Below are 23,895 nucleotides of genomic sequence, written 5' to 3'. Positions count from 1 at the left end.
CCTGTGTCAGTTTGCTGTTTCGCATGTGTCTAGCCCCTGACGTCATCTACTCTACACACTCCTCATCAGGATTCAAACAATCCCAATGAATTAAAAGCAAAAGTGTAAGTTTTCCTTTGGGGCTGGCTGGGGCAGTGGTGGCAGCCACCCTTAGTCCCAGCACTCAGGGAGCAGAGGCAGGTGAATCTCTGAGTTCAAGGCCACCATGGTCTACAGAATGAGTTCCAGGACAGCCAGATCTACCCAGAGAAACCCTGTCTCAAAAAAAAAAAAAAAAAAAAAAAAACCAGAAAAAAAGAAAAGAAAAATACTTTTCCTTTGTTTCTTCAGCCCTGTCTTTGTTGTGGGAGTTCTTGTTGCCAGTTTAAGTATGCTCTTAGTTGCTATTACAAAACACTGAGAGAAGCAACCTAAGGGAAGAGAGGTTTATTTTGGTGCCTGGTTTAGGGGGAACGTTCCATCCTGGTCAGGGAGCCACGGTTATCAGCTCAGTCTAACATGTAGCCAGTGCTTGTTATGTGGAGCTGGTAAGGAGGCAGAGAGCTAGGCTGTAATCAGAGCAGACTACAGCCTCCCAAAAACTGACTGCCCTCTAGCTCGGCCCTACTTCCTAAAAGTTCCACAACAGTCCGAGACAGCCACCACCTGCTGAGGTCTAACTGTGCAAACTCATGGGCCTATGGAGGACTTCCCACATTCAAACTGCAGCAAATTAAAACATATGAAGCTAAATGTCTTCACCTGTATCCTTTAATATGACACAGATGGGTGTGTGCTGTGTGTACTGTGTTATGACCTGCTTTTTTCCCAACATGTGCACTATAATGGACAGCTTGCCATATAGGCATATCAGTACCTAGAACTTGCGTTTCTTTTTATTTAAAAAGCGTGAGTTAGTTATTCATTCATTTATCTATAGAGGGACGGAGATTGACTCTAGAGCCTCATGTATCCTAGAGAGTGCTTTATCACTCACCCATGTGCCATTACTTTATTCTGAGGCAGAGTCTTATTAAATTGTTCCAGTCTTGTCTCTTGACCTTCCTGCCTCCATTTCTGGGGCAACAGATTCGTGTGTGCACCCTCATGCCTGGCTGTGTTCCCCCTTTCTAAGTAGCTATATGAAATCTCATTATGCGATGAACTGTGGTTAATTTTTTTTTTTTTAACCAGTTTCTATTTGATAGACATTTGGAAGCCTTGCAATTTCACCAACTATTTTAAAGGAAGCAGATCTTACCATGGAAAGACGCTTTCTGCTCCCAAAAGACAGCCTGTCCTCTATGGAAATAAGCGACTCTCGATTCACACAATTAGAAGGTGTGTGATGCGTGAATGACTCCTTCTCTTCTCCATTCAGCCTGGTGAGACCCAGAACAGCAGCATCAGCATATGCTCCAACTGTTCACTTCCTGTTTCACAGGAGCATCTTCTCTTGACTGGAGAGGGTGGCTGCTGAGCTGCCACCTCACTGTGCAAGCCACAGTGGCTATGTGAATGTGAGGCACGTGTTCCCCAGAGACAAAGGGGGCAGCTAGAATCAGTTTCCTGGGATCCTCTCAACTGAATGCCAGTCCTCCCCTGCTGTAGGATACACCTCTGTTTGCAGACTAAGAAAATGCAATGGCATGATTACCACAGATGTGCATGCAGTCACACACATTCATACAGTGCCATATATGGCCTTACACACAATCATGTACACACATAGGCACAGCCGTGGGCATGAACTCCCACACGGAGTCATTTTGCTAATAAAGATCAGAGGCTCACTGGGTGCTTGTTCTCATGTTGGGAGAGGGGCTAGGATAGGGAAAGGACCAGAGGACCACAGAGCCCTTAAGTCCATCCCCTAACCAACTGGCGCTAGCCCCAGTGGCTGGCATCCATTGGCTTGGGGGAGCTGTTCCATGCCAGCTGATCCCTCCAAGTACCTTTCTCTGGGGTGGCTCTTTGCCCTTTCCTGTGACAACCTTTTCAGAGTTGGGACAGCTGCTAAATAGAAGGGCCACATCTGGTATAGAGTTAAGCTCCCTGGCCACTTACTGCTATTTCCTGTGCTGGGGGCTCAAGGGTCTACTTCTTCCAGGTCAGCAGAAGGCTTAACATTGGAAAGAATCATCCCATCTGGTTGAATTCAGCTCAAGATTGCCTGAACATCTACTCTATGCAGGAGCTTTGACACAGTGGACCCAAGGCTGTTTCCAGGTCTGTGCTTTCCTGGGGCTGTATGTCAGACACGGCTGAACTGCTCCTGAAAGCAGAATACCCTGTCATCAGTACAGTCTCCTCAGCACATGGGGCTACAAACAGCACCTGGAGGGAAGGCAGGCTCTAAAGGTGGAAAGCAGCATTTAGGTCAAAAGCCAGTGCTTGATGTGGTGTCAACTTCCTTATCTCCCTCCAGAACTGTGAGGATCAGTTCCGGAAACACAGTTTCCCTGGTCCTCACTGTCTTGGTAAAGCCCAGTGCTGTTTGCAAGGCACTGGGTCTCGGGGATGAAGGTCCTGCAGCATAAAAAGCATGAATGGTATGATTTTAGGAGAAAGGGGTTTCAGCGTGTAGCAGCCATTCTGGAGTGTGTCTGGAACTCTGACCATCTTACTATAGCCATGGGAGAAACCAACCAACCAACCAGCCAGCCAGTCAACGAGTAGTGGTAACTACTAGGAAGAGAAAGACCTGCAGCCAAGAGCACCAAGGTGTGCATACTTTTATTTTCGAGCCTCTCCTGGAAGCTCTCTCCACACTGGCTCCTTTACAGAGACTCAAGTTAGTGAGAAGCAACCTCAGGCTGATCAAGAGGAAGAGGGATGTGGCACAGGACATCGTACATGCAAAGGCCTCAGGAGAAAATAAGCCTGGCTTTCCCTTGGAACTCCAAGTAGACTGGCTGATTACAGTAAGCACAGGAAGGTGGCTGAGGAGCCAAGGATCTTAATGCAGAAGGCACTGGAGGGAGGATCTTGACCTTTTTTTCTTTTCTAAAGAGGTGGTGTTCGTAGGTGCAGAAGGAGGAGCGATCAATCAAGAAGTGGTTGAAGGTGTTTAAGGCTGAAATTGGGGTGTGCTGGACCAGGTGGCAGTAGCGGGGAGCTTCTGGGTGTGAGCATGTACGCCAGTGTGTCTGGGAAGCTGGGAGCTGGGCTTCAACTGAGGGCCCAGTGTCACTGGCTGGGTGTGGAGGAGTGAGAACCAAAGAGGCACCTGGGTGTGAAAAGGTTGTCTGTGTCCATAGGATGAAGTGGTAGGTGGCTTTGGGGGACACTGTTGGAGAGAACAAAGATTTATTGCATTTATATGTGAATGTTTCACATGTGTCTCTCTCTGTGTGTACCCATAATATACCCAGAGGTCAAAGGACAACTTTCGGGAGTCGGTTCTCTCTTTCTCCCAGCTGAGTTCCAGGGACTGAACTCAAGCCATCAGGGTTGGTGGTAAGTGCCTTTATTTACCTGCCTTTCTCGGAAGAGAGCTGTTGACATCCCACCATCTCTCCACGGGCCCAGGATTTTAAGTCTTTCTCATTTAGTAAATGTAAGATAAGGTCCCGGAAATGCTGGGTCAAAAGTTCACTAAAGCATTTGATGCTTTGTTCCTTCAAACAGTTTGCATCTCCATTAGCACCAGCATCACCTTTTAGCTGGTATCTCTTTCCAGCCTACAAGGGCACAGCTTTACCCAGCCAGACACTATACCCCTGCCCCACCCTTGCCATCCTGGCTTGGGATTCTCACTCTGACCTGCTTTTGGTTTATTTAAAAAAAAAAAAAAAAAAAAAAAAAAAAAAAAAAAAAAAGAGAGAGATCAATGATGTCTGATCTGATAATACCAAAAAATTTAATAAAAAATAATAAATTATTATTGTAAAAATAAGAGGCATTTCAGTGTGGGAAGCTCATTCAAGATTAAACACAAGATATAATGGCCATTCTTTGTTTGTGCTTCTGTGTGTACTAAGCACAAATGCCAAAGCCTGTGCAGTCCTGTATAGTTGAGCTGGGATAGTGACTCAGAACGAGGAAGCTTGGTTGCTGTTGGGGAAGTAATTTTTTTTTTTTTTTTTTTTTTAATGAGAAAAAACAAACTGAAATCCACTTTCCAAACAAACACATCTCTTGGTAAGGATCAGCACCGTCTTCCTACAGTTAGTTACACAGGAGTGGCATTCAGTTTATTAAGACAAGCTCCTTTGTATTGATATAGTCATACATAAAAATAGATTTAAGTCCTGCATCCTGGTAGTTCTAAATGTAATTCTTCCTTGAACATCCAGTGGGATGTTTGAAAATCCTTGTGGGACCGAACAACCTTTGTGTGACCGTCCTTGTTACCACTTACTAAATGCCCTCACAACCTCAAGGTATTATGACAAACATAAGAGTTTACTTGCTCTAAAGCTCAAGGGTGAGGTGGGGCAGGCGGGGTGGCAAAAGCTCTCCTCCAGGAAGTGCTCCTCTGGGGTCTTCCTGCTGAGCTTGTTCCTTACTCTAGGAACAGCTGAGCATTTTACAGCATCCACTTCTGGCTCATTCTTTACAGCTGTTGCCATCTCATGGCTCATTGCTGCAGGACACAGTGCAAGCTTGGTAGCCGGCAGGACTGGCCAGTGACAATCTCATTTGGCCGGACTCAGTGCTGCAGCTGAAAGTTGTGTGTTGAAGTGCCTGCCTCTGGGTGTTAAAAGCAGGACCCAAATCCTCCATGTTGCATTTGATGTAGCAGAAAGTGCCTTACTGTTCAGAGCATCCTGGTCTGAAGCCAGGTCACCTTCTTGTAACTAGCTATGGTCTTTGGACCATTCACCAAGCCCTTCTGGGTCTCACTATACCCCTCTGTTAAGTAAGAGTGCACACCTAGATTCCCTTTATTCACGGGATGTTATAATAATGAAAAGGGACAGAACACTTGGGTGGTAGGCTCCCACATCCTTACAACCCTTTGAGATCTTTTCATTTTTGCACAAGCAGAAAATGGAAGTGTACCATGTTTCTGCCTAAGACCGTTGTGTTTAATAGTTACTAATTCTCAAAATCCTCTCTCTCGGTTAAGACTCTCCATCTGCCGTAAAACCACTGTGGGGTCCACCTGTGCCAGGTGGCAGTCACCAAATGTGGTCACAGCCTTGGTACCCTCAGGTGGCTGCTTACAACGAGCCCTATCATTTTGCCCTGTCTCAACTTCTCATCAGTTAGGGACACAAGACCAATCAAGGCATAACATGTATTTTTTTTTCTTGATGTACATTAATGTTGATCCTGTGTCAAAATGTACATTCGCATTTTTTCCCATTATTGCTATCGGAGAAAGGCCTGGTCTTTTCCCGTGTCCAAATGTTAGGAGGGCAAGTTGCTGGATTAGCTCACCTTTAGCCCCTACAGCATGCCCTACTGTGTCCATCTTGTCCAAGATGCTTGGCCCTTACTGAGTGGATGGACAAATGTAGGAGAAAGGCTTTTTAGCATACAGATACAAAAGAGGGGCCGATGAAACCTTATGAATCAGGGATGGTATGTACTCACCTATTCAGCCACTCAAGCTTGCATTTAGAAAGCTATTGCATTCTGGCAAGAAAATTAATTTTATCTCAGTCCCCAATTTGAGTGTCAAAGCCATACGGACCACTTGCCCTGGGGTCAGACTGTGCTTGGTTCGGTTTGGGAAGGGCTGGCACGCTTTCATAGGCGGGAGGTGTGCTCAGAAGCGGAGAATTCATTATAACCAGTTAGTCATCCATAGAGACACTACCTGTGGGCGGGGTGCACTTGGCGCTCTCCGCTCTCCTGGGGGGCCTGTTCCCGCGGCTGCTTCCCTAGGTAGATGTATGGCTAGTTTTAAGCCCATGGAGGCTGGGGTCTGCCAGTACTTGGAAAAAGGCCCCTTAAAGAGCCCCTCACAGGCAACGCAGTAATCCAATCATCCACTGCTAAGATAACTTTTCCAGAGACCGCTGTCTAGGGGAGCCGGGATGAATCCTAGTTAGATACCACCCAGTGGACGCCAGAGCCCACCCTTACTCAGTTCTCTGCAACCTGGGGTTCAGGGTAACAGAAAAAAAAAAAAAAGAACCACTATAAAGTCTCAGGGGCAGAAAAAACATGTACATAAGGAGAACCCAGGTGGCGAGAGCGCTAGGAGACAAGGCGAAGTCAGCGGCGCACAGCTGCCCGGGTCAACCGGAGTTGCGGTCCGCCAGGCAAGGATGACTCAGGTCTTTACCGCCAGCCCGCGCGAGGGCTCCACAAAGTTCCTAGTCACACCCTAGAGCTTGTGTGAGGATGGGGACAAGGCTTTTCCATGGGTGGGGACCTAGGCGAAAGGGAAGTCCTGGGGCTTCCACTGTAGGTATTCAGAAGCCTCCTCGCTAACGCTCAGCTGCCTCCTCCGAGGCTGGGGCTGGTGCGGGTAGCCTCAGGGCTCCGAGCATAATGAAGGATGTCTGCCCAACTCCATGCTGCGTTTGCTTCCTCTCCGGCTCTGACACCCCGGTCTCTGGGTGCACCGCATAACGGTGCGGGCCCCGAGCCTCGCTAGCTCGGAAGCACCCCAGCCCATGGTCTTGAGCGCCTGAGGTGGCTGTGCCGGCGCCCCGTGTCCGAACCCAGACTCCCGCGCCCGCGTTGCGACTGCAGCGCCACCCTCCGCGCTTTCCACTAGTCGCGGCGGCAGTGAGGCATCGGTGGGCGGCCACGCCGCGGTGCACTCTCCAGACCCCGACCCCCTTGTCCCATCCCCAGCCTGCTCCGCCGCAGTACCAGAGGGGCCGCTGCCACCGCCGCCGCCTGCTGGCCTTTTCCAGACTTCTGCCTCTTCCCAGGGAACCGCGAGGGGCATGGGGAAGGGGTCGCACCATCTCTAGCCTCCGCAGACTCCTATCCCAACGCCTCTGACCCATCCCCGGGGTTCTTGACCAGAGCAAGCACTAGCAAAGTGTGGAGCAGCGGGGTCCTTGGCCTCGCTCCTGGGCCCCCGCATCCACTCCAATCTGGTTTCTAGGGCCTGGGGACCGCCCGGGGCCACCGAGAGTCGCACCCGTGGCGGCGGACTGCGGAGTTGTAAAGAACTCAGCGGCCGCAGTGGGCCGGGCCGGGCAGGGCACGAGCCGTGGCGGCCAAGGACACTAGAGTTTGAGAGTCTCCGCCCGCGAGACGCCTCTCGCCCTCCCGCCGCGGCCCGCCGGACTCCCCGGGGCCGCCGAGGCGGGGCCGGGCAGCTGCCGCCGCAAGAGGCGCGTCTCGCTCCCTCCTCCCGTTCCTGCCTCCTTCCCAGCCCTCCCTCCCGCCTCCTCTCCGCCCTCCCCCCACCCCACCCCCCACTCCGCTCCCTTTTTCCCCTGCTCCCCAAGTGAGCCCAGAGCGCGAGAGGCAGGAGGGGCGGCGCGCGGCGGAGCAGGCTGCCAAGCGCGCTCGCCCACCGCCCGCCCGCCGGGCGCAGCTCTCCGCGGCCGCTCCAGTCGCCGCCGCCGCCGCCCGCCGCCGGCGTTTCGGAGGGAGCCCAGGATGGCCGGGCCGGGCTCGCTGCGCTGCGCGTCCCGGGGGGCCTCGGCGCTCCTAGTCACCGCGCTTCTCTACGCCGCGCTGGGGAACGGGGTGCGCTCGGAGCAGCAGATCCCGCTCTCCGTGTAAGTGCCTAGTGCTGGGACTCCCGGGGAGGGGCCGTCAGCGCCCGGGGGACTCAGGGAACCCAAGTTTGGGCGCCTGCAGGTGCGGCTGGGCAGGACCAGCCGCGGGTGCGGGCCTCGCCTCTTGCACCTGCCTCTCAGCATCAGCGTGGAGCAGCGAGACTGGGGTGGGACCTTCTCGCCCTCTTGGTAGGGTTAGGGTGTAAGACCTGGAGAGGTTCACCTCAAGTGACAGCACCAAGTTTGGAGCTGGTTTACCGACTGCAACTTCCACGGGCTGTTTTAATGGTCCTCTTTTCTGCTACCTTGCCATCCCACTTTTCCAGGAAGCGGGGGATGGGTGGATTTTTTCTGAGTAGTATTTGCCAGGTGATGCTCATTTAAGGTGTTTAAGTAACCAGGCAGTTGTTTCTATGAAAGCCCGTGTTCTTTTTGGAGAGCCAGGGAGACTTGACACATTCTGAACTCTGGTGACCCCAGAACCTCTCCTGCGCTCCTCTGTGGTTCTGCAGTTTGGTGCTGATAGTTTCTAAGAGAGAACGTTTTCTCTCTTTATTTCCCATTTTCTTTAATGTTCTATCGTCCTGCTCCTTCAGCCTCAACCCAGTGTGTGCGCGTGTGTGACGGTGACACTAGGTGTTAATTTCTTCCTCTGCCCTTTCTCCCCATAGAGTGAAGCTGTGGGCTTCCGCTTTTGGTGGGGAGATAAAATCCATTGCTGCCAAGTACTCCGGTTCCCAGCTTCTGCAAAAGGTAAGGTTTCTGTGGTGACAGACAGCGATGATTTTTCTAGCACAGAAAATGGAGGCAGATTTAGTTTTTCCAAACAAACGTGAGCCCAGAGCTGCATCAGTTATCAGAGTAGTCTCCTATCTCCGGGTTCTTGGCATTGTACTGTGCAGTGACTTCTCCCTACCGACCGGTTATTTTTAGATGACACTTGATTCTAAACACAAAGAAAAGCAGGGTACTCACTCCGACACCGTCCTGGCTGGGGCTTGGAAACAGTGTGTTTGCCCGGCTCTCCTCTCAGTTGTCTATATTGCTGTTTCAGTGCCAGAGCAGATGCTTCCTTGGCCAAAAGATGCTAACTTCATCCAAGGGGCAGAACCGGCTCCTGTTTTTTTTTTTTGAGCCTCCACCTTGCATGGGAGTCTTGGGGTTCAGTGTATCAGACAGACACCAGCAGCATTGTTTGTCATCCCTGCAGTTGTACAATCCCATTATTCCCCAATCATCTAGACTCAGGGCTGGGGTGCATTACATCATTACAGATAAGAAGAATGAATGTGGTTATCTTTCCACTCAGCTGCACTGCCGGGTAATAAGCTCGGAGAGTGGTCCACAAACTTCAGAAATTGGTCTGCGTCCATATATTTCTGTAGAGTAATGAGAATGGAGAATTGATTATTAGGCACTTATCAGAAGCTGCATCGGTTTTAATTCAAATAGGCAGCATTATGCTTAAAATTACATTGCGAGCTATATGGCCTCTTTTCTTCCTTCTAAGATAAAGAATGAGCTGGTGGGTGGGTAGGGGTGGAGATCAGAGCGGGTGAAGAGGATTTCAAGTTAGCAAATTAACCAAGTTAATCCAAATATTCTCTTGACAATAGAAAATAAGAGTGGCCTTTAGGGGACAATTCTCTGAGAATGGGTATAAACAGCTAAAATTGTTAAGTTAACTTTTAAGCGTTTTAAAATGTGGTTTTTGGGCCAATGTGCCATATGTGTTGTGCATGCTGCCTGGTAACCGAGTCCATATTTTATTTATGGCATTCCATTTCAGAGAGTAGCATATCGGGGCATTATATGAAACCGTTTGTCACATGAAATTCAAGTATTATAATAAAGCATTATCCAATAATGGGATGGCAAAGTATACTGGCTGGGGGAAAAGAGCCAGGCACCAGGTTCCTTAAAGCCATAAAGAAGACTGTTTACCTTTAGATTGGGAAGAAGTGCACTGAAATTTAGTCAGTTGGTAAAACTTAATGCGTTGATCTGCTTTTATATAAGATGGTCATTTACATGCCTTGGACCCGCCATATTTATGAGAATGGCCTTTCCCCCCTGGTATTCTTTTAATTTGGTCCAGCCTTGGCCATACTCTGGCTTGCTGCCTGCTTGTCAGATGTTTTATGTGACGAGCTCCGGACTGTGACATAGCCTGCGTATTTTGTCTGTGCTTTGAAAGAAGTGACCATATTGTATAACTTTAAAGAGACTCTTCTCATCTGCATGTTGTAGTTGTGCCCCCTGTCCCCCCTTTTGGTGTTGGTTGTGCTTATACAGCTTCCAGCTCAGATTTTGGGAAGCATATGAAATACGTGTTTTTCTTCGTTTGGAAGTTAGAGCACACAACGCACGCTGCACAAACTCCATCAGTCCTATTGTTGCTTATTGTACAAGCAAGTTGGAAATGGCTCAGACACTTCTCTCGCCTTCTCATCAGGGTGGTCCCTGATATCGAACTCGCCAGCCTTGCTCTGCTCTTGCTGGGTCTGCAGCTGGACAAGTGTGTGATTGTTTCCAGCTGTGTGACGCTTAGTTGCCCTTCCTTGTTGCTGTTTGGCACTGTGTCAGTCATTCCAGGGGAAGGCAAAGCGGTGCTTTCTGTTAGGGTCCAGGGTGGGTATCTGCTGCTGTGTGTCATCTTCCACAACAGGGGTCATGAGATACCCATGGCTTTGGGTAGCCTGGCAAGTACTTTCAGGAGTGGTCAGGAGGGTGTGTGATAGATGATTTGGGGAGCATTCTGCTGAGATCTTTGAGCCGTATTGATCTCCCAGATATGACTGTGTTCTTTAAGACGCTGAAGAACATTGGGTTAGAGAATTCAGCATGAATGGGAGGAGATCGGAGATGCTCTGAGTGTGAGAGACGGAACGTCACTTGGAAAATCGAGGGTACTGTCACCCTCTTGCTTGTTTTCAATTTTCTGGCAACTTGCATTAGGAATTATTTCTCTAAACCAAAATAGTGTGCATCAATCCGTCACTTTTCTGTATCTTAACAATTGAGGTGCTTTGAAAATGAAGTAGATTCAATTGGAAAAATGCATTAACACTGTGTTAGGGGAACTCACAGGTGATAATACTGGGTTGCATAATAGACTGTAATTTCACTTGTAAGGTGTGGACATTTACATTTGACTCTCAGTTAAGGAGAAATGCACTGTATGCCACAATATAATCTCCTGTATTTGTGTCATTTTCTAACTGGTGCTTCTCAGTCAAGGTAGCATGTTCATCTTTAGAATGGAAGTTTTCTTTCTTTCATTTTTTTTTCTTTTCTTTTTTGACCCAAGGCCTAAACTTTCCAAAGTAATCATTATGAATATAAATTAAATAAGAATTGGCCATCCACTTTGATGTGTTCGGAGACTGGAAGGTCTGCCATTTTGGCAGTGCTCTTTGTTAGGTGATGTGACTTGCAGTGGACTCTGAAGCAGACACTCACAGGGACTGTAAGTCACCACCACCTTACACAGGGTCATTGCTTCCTCAGTTGTGCCTGGTTTGGTGCCATGGCTCTCCCTGCCGTAGCTTAGGACACTACAGTAGGTCATCTATGCAGTCTTGCCCTCTTAGTTTCTTTTTTTTGTTTTGTTTTGTTGAACATGGGATCCAAATGCTTTTTAAAGTGGTATGTTTTGGCTGTAGAAAAGTAGGTGGGAGTGAGTCATGAGCAGCATGGGGGTTGTTAGAAGACCTCCGCCCACACAAAGGTCAGTACTGGTGTGCCCCTGAGGGCCTGTCAGCCTCCACCTTCACTGGCGCATACTGCAGGGCTTTCCCTTCTCCTCAGCTCTAAATTAACTTCCTATTGGACACATCCGTGCCAGTATTCAGCTTCATCTCCCTCTCCCCCAAAATGTGCTTTGCTGGGTTCTTTTAGGGAGGCATAGTTCTGTCACCTCTTTATTCTGGGAGTCATGGAGAAGTCTTCTAATAGGTCTGAAAACCCAGCTGTTAAACACAAAGGCACCACACCTTTAACCTTTGCAGTAGGAGTCATTAAACCAGTGTGATTTTCATCCCCTCCCCCTTAGGGGGATTTCCATGGAGGCTGAGTCTTTCATTCTGTTTAGACCTGCATTCAGGCGATGGATGTTTGTGGGAATAATGGGTTCTAGTGACTTTTCCCAGAATTGTGATGGTAAGCACAGGTAATATGTGCTTCTGCCATCAAAATCAACAAAGAGGCCCCGTTACCTTGGACACCTCCAGCAGCACTCACCAGGCCATTTGATTCTTGAAATGCTCAAGCAGGCTTTTGTGTTATCAACTATTTATTGAGATGGCGTTAATACATAAACTCGATGTGTCTCTCCACTGGACGGAGTCAGCAAAGTAAAAGGCCGATTCCTTTAGCCATTTTTACAATTATGACTTTTCATCAATGCGGAAATCAATGGACTTTTAAATAATTAACAATGAACATTTGTGAATTATGAATTGGGGGTTCGTGCTGTGCTGTCCTGAGGAAGCACAGCTCTACAGATCACGAAGGCGGCTCTGTTTTTTATAATGAAGACAATTTACCTGCCGTCCCCAAAGATACACGCTTAGCCTGTGTTGCCAGTGGTCCATTCACAGCACCACTTCAGATTAGTAGACTTTGTCCTTTCATATTCTCTTTTAAAGCCTTGACAGTTCTGAATTGACAGTTCCAATTTTTCTGGTTAATTAGTGGTCTCATTAGCCCTGTCACCAGGATGCACATTTGATAGGTGCCTATCCACTTAATGCCCACATGGTCCCTTGATAAGTTTTTGCGTGAACCTCTTTGGTTTATCGTGTTTCCTAAGATTTCATCTCTGTCAGAGATACCCTGCTTTCTGTCTTTTACTCGGAGCTGCTGCAGCCTGTGCAACTCAAAGAGATTTGCATACGCTTATTAAGATTAAGGGGCTGAAAATATGAATGAAATTCTCGTTAGAGGCGAACCTCAGGTTTCCATTCCATTGCAGCTATGAGTTTTGATCCGTTAGTGTGATGATCTTTCTAGTATTAATTAATAAATGGTGCAGCTATCATAATATCAGTTTGATTTTAGGAAGACACATGAATATAAAAAAATCGTCTACAGTTATGAAACCTCTCGGGCATGGACAAACACAATCCGTGCTTCCAGTTTTTGGTGACGATATCACCTTATGGTAGGATAACCAAAGCCCTAAGAACTGTGAGGCCGCCATCCCTGCACACTTACGGCCTTTACTCCCTTTTCATTTCTTTGGTTGGAAGCATGTATCCACGGGAGTGCAAATTGGGATTTCAGACCTTGCTTTTGATTGATCTCCATCGGTATATGGTGCTCCCACATAAGGCAGCCAGTAAATGACTGAGTGTGCTGAGCTTGCTAAAATGAGTGCACATGTCATGTGAGCAGGATCCTTTGTCTCAGGGTTGTCATTAATCCAGATTTGCCATCACTGAAGCCAACAAATGGGCCTTTTCTTTATCCACACACACAGGGTCTGTCAGGGTCTCCCACCTCCTGTAACAGTAGTACCAGATGAAACAGCCCCAAAGTCCAGTCTTCCAGGGCCTATGAGGCATAGAGTGATGGGGGTGTAAGTTGCTTAAGATGCTATCCTTTGAGTTAAAGATTTTGTTGTGTCTGAGACCATAGAAGAAATTAAATATATGTTAATAGAGTGTCAGTCTGTGAATTAGCATATGAGACTTTACTTTCTTTTAATGCCATTTTTATGTGAAGACTTAATGGTCCATGTTTCATCTTGAATGACTTCAGTGAACTCTTAAGGACTGTCCACAGGGAAAAGTTCCCGAAACCTGCCTCTGATGACCCTGCTAGAACCTTCTTCTGTCCTCCTCAGTCCATTAAACAGAATGCCCCTTTTCCTTCAAGGAGAGGAAGAAGAGCTGTTACATTCCCCAGGCTCCCCTGGGTGGTTAGCCATTGGCAGACTCTGAAGCCGACCCACAGTGCCCTTCACAAGGCAGCAGCCTGGGCCTGGACTCACCCTGGCTGCTGGCTGTGTAGCTGGCGTGTTGTGGGATGATTTGTACGCCAAGCCAGCAGAAAGGTATTATACAAATAGACTTTGATAAAAAATATAATGTTTCTAAAACACGACAAGTTTCTGTTTGCTTTGAGCAACACTTATGGGGCACTTGGTGGGTCCTCTAAAGGAGGCATTGCACTTTGCAGTTTGTATTAAATATATACCTGATCAGGATTATGAAAACATACAACTCAGAGGCCAAATTGTGTGTCTCAAGGCCGTATTGGAAAGCAAAGCATTCTCTCTTGACCAGGAATGAATGGCCATGACTTTGCCTTTGCATATTTTAGGACCTTTATCTTGACACCTGTTATTGGAAGATTAACTCTCTTGAGGTTAAAAGAGCATTGACACGGGCAAATGATCCGGACTGGCAAGTTGATCAGAGCCATAAATGCTGTGGGTTCATACCACAGACCGCTGGTTATACGTCTTAAGGGGAGCAACTGCCAGTCAACATAGGGGATTGCACCTGTCATTACCATTACAGTTACTAAGTTTATGCCTGTGTCTACACCTGCGCTAACAAGGTGGATGCCGCCCACTGCAGAGAGTGCCTGCTGCTGCCTGCTGATGGAGATGACCTCATCTTCTTGGGTTGTTAGAGAGGCTCAGCAAACAGAGCAAACCAGGATGCTGATGTAGAACCAAGCGACCGCTTTTCATCAGGCGTGGATCTGGCTAGCATACAGGATGGTGTATGCAGCTAGAATGTGAGGACCTGCTAGAAGAACACAGACAGCTGTATAGTTTTCAGGGCCTGTTGAAGGCGGAGTGCTAAACCAAGTCCTGGTCTGCTGATGCCTGGCTAAGCCTTCCGTGGGGGCAAACTGTCTTCATTTCAGCTTGCTAGTTTTCCTCCCAGGCATCTCACTCGTTATGACGCTTCCTTTGCCCTTCCTTGTTCCATTGGAGAGCTTGGAGCTTTCTCAGAGATACTTGTCCCTTAGAGACATGCTGTAAAAAGGGGGTCCCTGGCCTAGAGGTTTGTCTGCTTATCGTTTCGTCATTTCCTGAGTAGCCTTGGGCAAGGTCCTTAATCTAACAGCAGAAGCAGGGAGCATTCACTTGCAGGCTCTCTATTTCAGGTTCTGGGATACAGTGGCACAGACCTGCAATCCCAGCACTGGGGAGGCTGAGGCAGGAGGATTGTGAGTTTGAGGCCACTCTGACTTATACAACAATACCTCTCTCAAAAACATCAACAGCAGATCTCTCTTTAAGCTAGCTAGATCAGGGGTCACTGTTCTGCCCATTTCACAGATGACTAGCTGAGGCCTACAGAAGTCAAGCAGCCTCTCCAAGTGACTGAGCTGGGTTGCTGGAGTCTGCACATCTGGCCACATACTTTGTGTGATCTTTTAAAATGCCAAGTTGCTCTTTGGGGGCGGGGGAATTAATAATACCTGACTTTCTCTAGCATGGAGCACTTTGGAGATGAAATGAGGTAACATCTGGGAAATTACTTCAGAAATAATTAAAGCCAGGATAATGGCTGAGAGGACAGTCTTGGAGTCATAAGAACGTAGATTTGCCTGCCTTATCTCCATTTCCTATCTGGGCCACCTTGTGGTATAGCATTTCAGAACCTGTGCCTTTAAATGGGAAAGGAGGCCAATACAGTCCGTGGAATAAAATATGCAAAGTGCTTAGCACAATGCCTGGCACATCAAAAGCTCCTGGCAATGACTCCTTGTGGGCATTATGGGATGTACCATGCGAAGCTCTGCAGATCATCTTTGCTAAGCACTCTGGGGCCTGGATCCCTAAATACCTGTGGATTCAGGAGTGAACAGGTGCATGGGTTACTACATGAGGGCCTTGTAGGAAGGTAATGCATCTGGTAACTGACAGGGAACCAGTACCATAGAGCGGAGGGATGTAGCCATGACAGTACAGTTCCTGTCAGGATGAATGTCAGATATGTGGGACAAGGCTAGCTCCCTTTCTCCTAGACAGGAGAAGGTGCCCACACGAGCCTGCCAGTCATGGTCTGCCTTGCTTCCTGGATAGTGGGTCAGCTGAAGACGCGGCTGCTTCTGCCCCATAAAGAGAGAGAAAGAGGCTTATAAGCTACAGGAAGGGTGCATCAGCCACGGGGGACACATCTTAACTCCAGGGTCCTCTTGGACAGCATGACAGACACTTCCTGCTGGGACAGTACTCCTGCTGGCCTTTGGAAAGTTCAGACTTCTCCCAGGGGCTTCATGCAGAATGATGCTGGACACCAAAAGGAGGCGGGAGGGGTATAGAGAGGTGAAGCAGTGTTGGGATAGCCATCTGTCACCGCCTGCCCCCCCCCCCCACACACACACAGGAGGCAAGGGCACCTGGTGTTCCTTGGCTCTTCCTGCTGGCCCTGTCCTCTCTAGAGCTTGCTTGGCAGCCCTGCTGTTATATTTTGGCCTTGAGCATCTGCAGTCCTGATCTGTGTCCTTAAAGAGGTTGAATGAGTACAACATGCAAACTCCCCCCCCCAACTCCCAACTCCCCCTCCCTTCCCTCCCTGCTCCCCCCCCTCCAGAATTACCAGCACCTTGAAGTCTTGGAGGTGGGGTCTGCTATAGTGACTAAGTACTTTAAAAAAGCTATGGTAAGCCAATTGGCAGAATGTGCTCAAGGGCCATTTGTTTTTATGAATGTCACAGAATTGTAGTGTCTGACTGGCCCCTGGACTTCTGGAAATCCACCAAGGTCACAATCAGCTCAGGTATACAAGTGTATGCCCATTGGAGCTGGAGAAAGTGTTTGGTATAGCACTTCCGGCTACAGTAGCTGGTGCCCATTTGGGTCTTTTGACACAGAGGTGACCAGGATTTTTTGCCTCACAGATTTGAGGTTTGAAACCTCACAGGTCTCAGGTTTCAGGAGGTGAAGCAGCTTGGTAACAGGGTGTTTTGCACCTCAGGACTCTGCCTCTCTTTGCATTGGGTCTGCCTGTGCCGCCCATCCCACCTGAGTGCAGCTGGAGTCAAAGCTGTGAGGTCTCAGGCGGCAGGTGGAGCTTGTGGATCGGAACAACAATGATGCTCTTGCTGTTGCTTATCCTCCCTCAGAATCTTGGTCTTCAGCGGGTGTGTGTGTGTGTGTGTGGGGGGGATGCAGAGCATGCTCTCCTGGCAGTTTTATTGACGGTTGGGCCCCCAAGATGAGGCCAAGCTGCCTTACCTTGCAGTGTGGATTTGTGCCACATCAGATGTGAGCAGTTGCTGAGAGACAGCGACAGAGCTGACTGCTAAGACGGTGATCAGCTGGGGCAACACACATCTAGGTTGCTCCAGCGCCATCTTAGCACAGGAGATGGGGCTGACAGGAGAAACAGTGACCTTGCAAAACTGCTGGCCAAGTTCCAGCTATGACTTGAAGACTCAACTCTTCTTCAAATCTCAGGGAGCCTTTCCCTTTCCTGTTTTCACTGAAAACTCAGACTAGCCATCATCTCTGCTCAACTTCCTAAGTGTGTGTGTGTGTGTGTGTGTGTGTGTGTGTGTGTGTGTGTGTGTGTGTGTGTGTGACTTATTTTACTAAAACTTTGGGGTCCTGTTTTCAAAAAGGATGAAGGGAATAATTGGCTATGGGACCCCCAAGTCTGGATCCAAATCTGGACCCACCCACATGCTCTTCACATGACTTAGAATTTCTTTCTTAATTTCCCTCCCCTGTTGCCCCCTCTTCTTTTCTCTCTTCTCACTGTTCCTAATCAACATATCTTATGTTTCTTTGAGATATGAGCTCACAGTAGCCCAGGCTGGCCTGGAGTTTCTCTTTCCCCAGCTTCCTGAGTGCTGGGATTATGGGTGTGCCACTACACTGGGCTACTTTTTTACTTTTCTGACACCTCCTAACCCTTGACTCTCAGGAGGGGATCCTGTAATTGTATCTGGTTCTAGAGTCTTCCCACAGGGAGCCTGGGACAACTGAGGAGGTTCTTTAGTTTGTTTGGTTTCCCACTTGTTTTAGGGCTGAGTTGTGCCATGCTAGTCACTGCCTTGCTCATCCTAGGTCTCGACTTGTATATTCTAAAATAGCACAAAGACGGGTGGATGATATGGCCCAGTGGCTAAGAGTGCTTGCAGAGGATTGGAGTTCCATTCCTAGCATCCACGTCAAGTGTCTTACAGCGGCTCCAGCTCTAGGGAATTTGATGCCCACTTCTTGTCCCCTTGGGCACTCACACCCATGTGCTCATACTCACTGCCCACCCGCACATTTTTAAAAGTGTCACAAATAATGCAAGTGTCTGTGACATCAGGCTCTGAGGATGATGGGGTTGTGTGACTCCTATCAGGTGTGAAATTCAATATATTGACAGGCGCAGACTTTTTGTCTCCCCAGAAATAAGTAGAACTCATTTGGCTTCTCATTGGTGGTGATGCTGAAATTTGAACATTCTTTCTTAGCTTTGGCCTGGGTCCCAGTGGGGACACTGTTGTCATTTGGTTTTACACAGAATTTGCATGCTGATTTACAAACTTATTTGCATACTGATTCAGATGGCAAAGGCATAGTTCAAGCCAGTCACTAAAAGGCAACACACTCACGACTTTTGTGTTTGTATGTAGGTGTGTTTGATAGTTATGTGCTGTTCTATTTTTTTTTTAAAGGACTATTGGTAATTAATTTTTAAAATATCCAAGTTTTGTTCCCAGGTTTACATATTGCAGAATATCAAGGGTCCTGGCCACTCTGAAAGAAGATACAATCCTCTCTACGGAGTATTCACAGATCACTTATCTTTTGAAAACTGTGGAGAATAAATATTACCCAGAAAAGGAGTTCCAGAATTATGGAGCCATAGCTGGATTTTCTACTCGAGTAGCAAGACTTGCATTTTTTTTTCTTTTTCTGAAAATAAATGCCTTAAGACTGATAGGAAATATATAGAGACTTAGAAATCAGAGGATTGACTTTAAAATCTGCTTTTAAGAGGAGTCGTTGGTCCTGGGAGCAGATGTCTGGGGAGAGCAGAGAGTCTGAGTCAGCCGTTCAGGCTAGGGGTCTAGATGCAATGGCTTCAGAGTCTCAGGGACCCTAAGTCAGTTGCAGAGCCTCTGGCAAATGGACTCAAAGGTATCAGCTTCTAGGGTGGAGCTGAGAGGGCCAATGGGCAAGATGCAAGAGGATGGGTGCTTAGCAGTAAGTATTCCTGAGGAAGTATTCACAAGTGGTGAACAGACCGATGTGATGCTGGTTTCTTCTTCTTCTTCTTCTTCTTCTTCTTTCTTCTTCTTCTTCTTCTTCTTCTTCTTCTTCTTCTTCTTCTTCTTCTTCTCTTCTTCTTCTTCTTCTTCTTTCTTCTTCTTCTTCTTCTTCTCTTCTTCTCTCTTCTTCTTCTTCTTCTTCTTCTTCTTCTTCTTCTTCTTCTTCTTCTTCTTCTTCTTCTTCTTCTTCTTCTTCCTCCTCATCATCATCATCACTATTCCTGAGGCATAGCTTCCACACCAGGAAGCTCTGGCTGCGGAGATGCCAGTAGATGTCCAGGCATCAGGGGCATTGTTTGCAAGACATCACAAAGCCATTTGTCATTGAACTCAACCAGGAGGTCTTGGGAAGCTGCAGTCGTGATGAGATTGGCAGCTTGTTTGTAGTTTGTGCCTTGTGTTTTATCTATTTAAACATAATATTCTTGAGGTCTAATATCATCGCTGTTGAAGATGCAGAAACAGAGACAGAAGATGTAGCTGTGCTCAACAGCTGGGCTTTGGGCCTTGGCTGTAGAAGTCTCACCTCTAGTTCCTAGAGTAGGGAGAGGCTTTGGGACATTTCCTAGGACCAGTCATTGATCCCTTGATTTGGTCTTTGTCTACACTTGGCTCTAACTTTGCAGCTGTATTCATTGTCTTGTTTCTTGAATGTCTTGTTTCTTGGATAACAAGGGATTTAAAAGAGAGAGGAAGGAGAGGAAGATGCGCAGACTTCTACTTTTTTATAGTTCTTCCTTTTGTTATAACAGGAAGATGATGTCACTTGTCTTTTATTTTCCTCTGAGGGCCAGCCCTCCCTATCACTAGGCTTGATGTCTGAGCATCTGACGGGATTTGGTAGACCTCCCCTTGTGTATTATCTATAGGGCTGTTCAACGGCCATGTAGAACAACAACCAGCCTGGGCTCTGAGGCCCTGGGACCAGAAAGATCTGGTGTTGTAATCCAGCCTGACCTCTCTTAGCCTTGCATAGGCTCCTTTTCTATAAAATGTGGTCATGGTAGGCTTAAGTACAGAGTCACAGAGAGCCCGGTGCCTAGGAAGTGTTGGTCAATTTTTGTTTTTTGGTTAATGGGTTAGTAACATTCTTGTCCCATCATTTGTCCCTCTTTCCTGGATGTTTTGCTGTGTTGGTGCCTGTTTTTTAAAAAAATTTTATTGTTGTTTTGCACAATTGGCAGCCACCTTGAAAGCCATGGCCCTCTGACCCTCAGGGTCAGTTTCATTTTGTGTGGGATGAGTCTGGCAAATTCGTCCATGCCCCTGGCAGGTCTGTGGATGTGTGATATCCGGAGGCCCCCTTATCTCCTGTGTGGTGGTGGTGGGGGGGTACAATGAGCAGGAATTTGATTCCTCAGGACCAGCTTATACTTTCTGACCTGGAGGGGGTCCTCTTTTGGCACCTGGCATAGACCTACCTTTGGAGTGGGACTCAGCATTTTTTCTGTAGCATGCATCAGTGTTCAGATAAACAAAGGACGACATACATAGCTTGCCCATCCTCTTCCTTGTCCTTGTAGGCTAGTGATGCTCCTGGCCACGGGCAAAGGATGCAGGGCATCTGCCCCTTTCCCCATTTACTGTCCAATGCCCAGTTTCTGAGCTCCAGTGTTAGGGTGTTGGATGCTGAAAATCCTGAGGGCTAATCTGGGGAGAATATCTATCGCTGAAGCCCTGTAGGCAGGTCCTTCACCTGGTAGCCCCCTGAGTGCCAGCAGGTGCTGATGACTAGACTTGTCTCAGCCAGGTGACCTCTTCCTCGCCTCTCGGGAGCATTTCTGCTCTTCTGCATCAGTACCCCTAGTGCAGGGAGTCTCTTTTGGAAGCATGCAGCCCGGCTGAGGGGGTCCTAGTGCCTCTGCAGCACGGGGACCTGGCAGCTGCAGCAGGAGCAACCGCAGTGCTGGGGCGGGTGTGTGAGGAGCACCAAGCGAGACTGATGGGGCCGCAGCAGCCATCACCATCAACCTGGGGGAGGCGACTCGGCAAAGGCAATTAGGGAGCTGCTGCAGCTAATTCCATAAAGTGCTTGGATGCCACATTCCCAGTGACATTAGGGGGAATGTGAATTTGAATTTCTCTCCCCCCTCACCTTCACAGGGTGGCACACTTCATCTGTCTTTTCCTGGAGGCCCTTCTAGCTTCACCTGTGTGCAGGGCATGACCCGGACTCCTTAGGAATCTCTGTGTTGTCTGTTGTCTACATGCGTGACACTAGGTTTCTGAGTTGTGTGTTGCAGACTATCTGGAGGTTCATCTCTGCAGCTTCCTACACCTGCAGACTGCACAGAGCCCCACTTACAGAGTGGCTTAACCTGCACCCAGCTGGCAAGGGCTGGTTCTAGCACCTTTACCCAGGGAGGGAATCTTGGGAGGAAGAGGCCTGGAGCTACCTTGATCTGTTTCTATTGGCGTGCACATTCTGCAGGTTTGATTGTTTGTTCTTCCAGCCCATTTGAGAACCCTCACTAAGTGCAGACCCTCTGAAAGGGTACAGGTAGTTCTCTGGGGCATGGGAAGCAGATGACATAATTTCAGTGGGAAGCAGTTTTTCCAAAAAGATTTTTTTTTTTCTCCAGTTTTTACCACCTGTAGTATCAGACCCAACCAGGTATTGTGTGCAGAGGCTGGAGTGGGGGGAGGATCATGGTGGAGGTGGGGGGGAGGCCTATATCCAGCTCCTTTCAAATGTGGGACCTCTCTGTGGAGACCATATTTCTGCAATAGAGCACTCATGGAGAATCAGCTGTGCATATTCTGCCTTCCAGCTGAGCCTTGCCTGTTCACTGAGAAGGAACTTGGGAGTGGCGATCCGTGTTGGGAGCTAGCCCTTCTAGCCGGGAATATGTAGCAGTCAGGGATAGATCTGAGCCTCATGGGAAATCAGGGATGGGCAAATAGAAGCTGGGCCCTGACTGTCAAGCCTGAGCCCTTGCCTAGAAGATGTCAGGGCACTGAGGCTACAAAGGGAAGGAAAGACTCTATGCCTCAGGGGTAGGCTTCTTGGGTGACATGAAGAGGCAGTCATGGGCACTGCTGGGACCTTCCAGATACCATGGCTGGCCTTTACTGGAAATTACCTTCATTTGTTCTTGCAAAGGGGGATATTTGCAACCAATGCTCAGTTAAATCACATTTAAGCCAGAATTTCACCAGGAGAGTCCGTTCCCTAGTGAGTCTCTAGCAACCAAAGTATTTTGTCTCACTGGGTCATCAGGAGAGTTTTCCATAATAAGTGAGGTTGGGAGGAAACAGCATGTTTTTCTTTTTAAAATGTTTATCCAACACTCATAACCCATCCTGAAACCCAAGGCCTCCACTTTCTCCTTCAGTACAAGTCCGATTGGATAGACAACCGTGACCGTGCTTTGGGTAGCTCCATCGTTGTCTTCTGAGGCGCACATGCATACATTTGCTTTTGATGAAATGTTGGAAATGTTTTCTTTTGTCCTGCTTCAGCAAACACCCACTGAATACTCAATGAGAGGTGCCGAGCTGGGATAGGGTGCCAGGATCCCTTTGCTGCTGTGGCCACCTCTCAACTCCCTGAATGTTTTGGTGACAGTGCACTGCGTATACATTCTCCAAAGCCATCTGTCTGTGTCACACCTCTGTGGCTCTGACTGTGCCATTACCCACCCTACTGCTGACCTTGCTCCCAGTGTCTGGCTGCTCAGCCCCATCTTGCAGGATCTGGCATGAGTGTGCAGTGTGTCATGTCACATGGCTTGTTTAAAATGCATTGTTTCAAGGCCTTACACTAAGAGATTCTGATTCAGTGCCTGTGCTCAGAGCCCAGGAATCTGCACAAAGCACCATCTCTGGGGTCTAGTGGCCCTCAGACCATGCTCTGAGAAATGCCGTGCTCAAGGCTTTTGACTTCCCCTAACGAGAATTACTCCTTCTTCCCTTCTGGCCTGTGTACCTTGGTTTGCTGACATTTCTTTTTCTTTTTTTTCTTTTTAAATTTTTTTTGTTTTGTTTTTTTATTTTATGTGCATTGGTGTTTTGCCTGCATGTATGTCTGAGAGGGTGTCAGATCTTGGAGTTACAGTTTGTAAGCTGCCACGTGGGTGCTGGGAATTGAACCTGGGTCCTTTGGAAGAGCAGTCAGTGCTCTTGGCCACTAAGCCATCTCTCCAGCCCCTTGCTGACATTTCTTCTTGTGTGGAGTCTGTGCTGAGCCGGGGGAGGCTATGGCTGTTTTGTTCCAGACTCAGGGAGGAACCCCAAACTGGCATAGGGTCCTCAGAATGGCTCACACAAATGGAAGCCTCCTCTGCAGTAGAAATGTAGACTTTGAAACAAGCCAGACATTTCATCCCCCTAAGTCTGAAGGCAGCAGCCAGGTGCACGGCTGATTGTTGAAGCGGTTTATTTAGAAATCACTGAGTGCAGTTGAAGTAGCCACTCTCCAATTTGTGAGATGGAGAGAAATTTGTTGACCTATCACCAATGGCATTTCTTCTCCTCCAAATAGGTTACAGGGACCTGTGGTTTCCAGCCCTTTAATAGAAAATTGTTTGGTGAGCATCAGTAGGAAAGGTGCCATCTGCTTCCAATAAAAGGTCTCTCCTCATCCTTGTGCAAGGATTGCTCTCCCAGGGGCATGATGGGTACAGAACTGCATGCTTTCCCAAGGCAGTGCCTTTCAAACTTTTAAAACAAACCGCGTGCACAATAAGTAATACACATTACATCGCTTGTCACACAGCCTTGGAGCTGAGACTTTGCTCCATCATTGCTTATTCTTATTCTCTGGAATGCAATTTGCTATTCTTCATTGTCATCATCATCGTCGTTGGTGTCATCATCGTCACCACCACCACCACCATCATCATCACTGAGATAGGATCTTTCTCTATAACTCAGACTTAGCCTGAACTCTAGACCCACAGCCTTCTGGGTGCTGTGACTGTCATCACTCAACAACCATACCTGGCTGCAGTCTGGTGTTGTGTTTTATCTTCTGTTCTGTCTTATTCTTTTCTCCCCTAGTCTGTTCTGATGTGTTACAGCATTCCACCGTTAT

General features: G+C 48.0%; 1 protein-coding gene across 1 annotated transcript in view; it reads left to right on the top strand.

The window, feature by feature from the left end:
• The first annotated feature begins 7,478 nt into the window (after window positions 1–7,478).
• Window positions 7,479–23,895, top strand: part of Cacna2d3 (calcium voltage-gated channel auxiliary subunit alpha2delta 3) — an 811,541-nt gene continuing 795,124 nt past the window's right edge. The window contains exons 1-2 of the mRNA XM_051140839.1: window positions 7,479–7,622; window positions 8,294–8,375. Coding sequence (XP_050996796.1) covers window positions 7,501–7,622; window positions 8,294–8,375 — 204 coding nt within the window. The 5' untranslated portion in view covers window positions 7,479–7,500. The remainder of the gene's footprint in view (window positions 7,623–8,293; window positions 8,376–23,895) is intronic.

Source organism: Acomys russatus, chromosome 3, assembly GCF_903995435.1.
Source record: "Acomys russatus chromosome 3, mAcoRus1.1, whole genome shotgun sequence".
In the NCBI taxonomy this organism is placed as follows: domain Eukaryota; kingdom Metazoa; phylum Chordata; class Mammalia; order Rodentia; family Muridae; genus Acomys; species Acomys russatus.
Note: the sequence above shows the minus strand (reverse complement) of the source record. Positions and strands in the feature narration are given on the sequence as shown.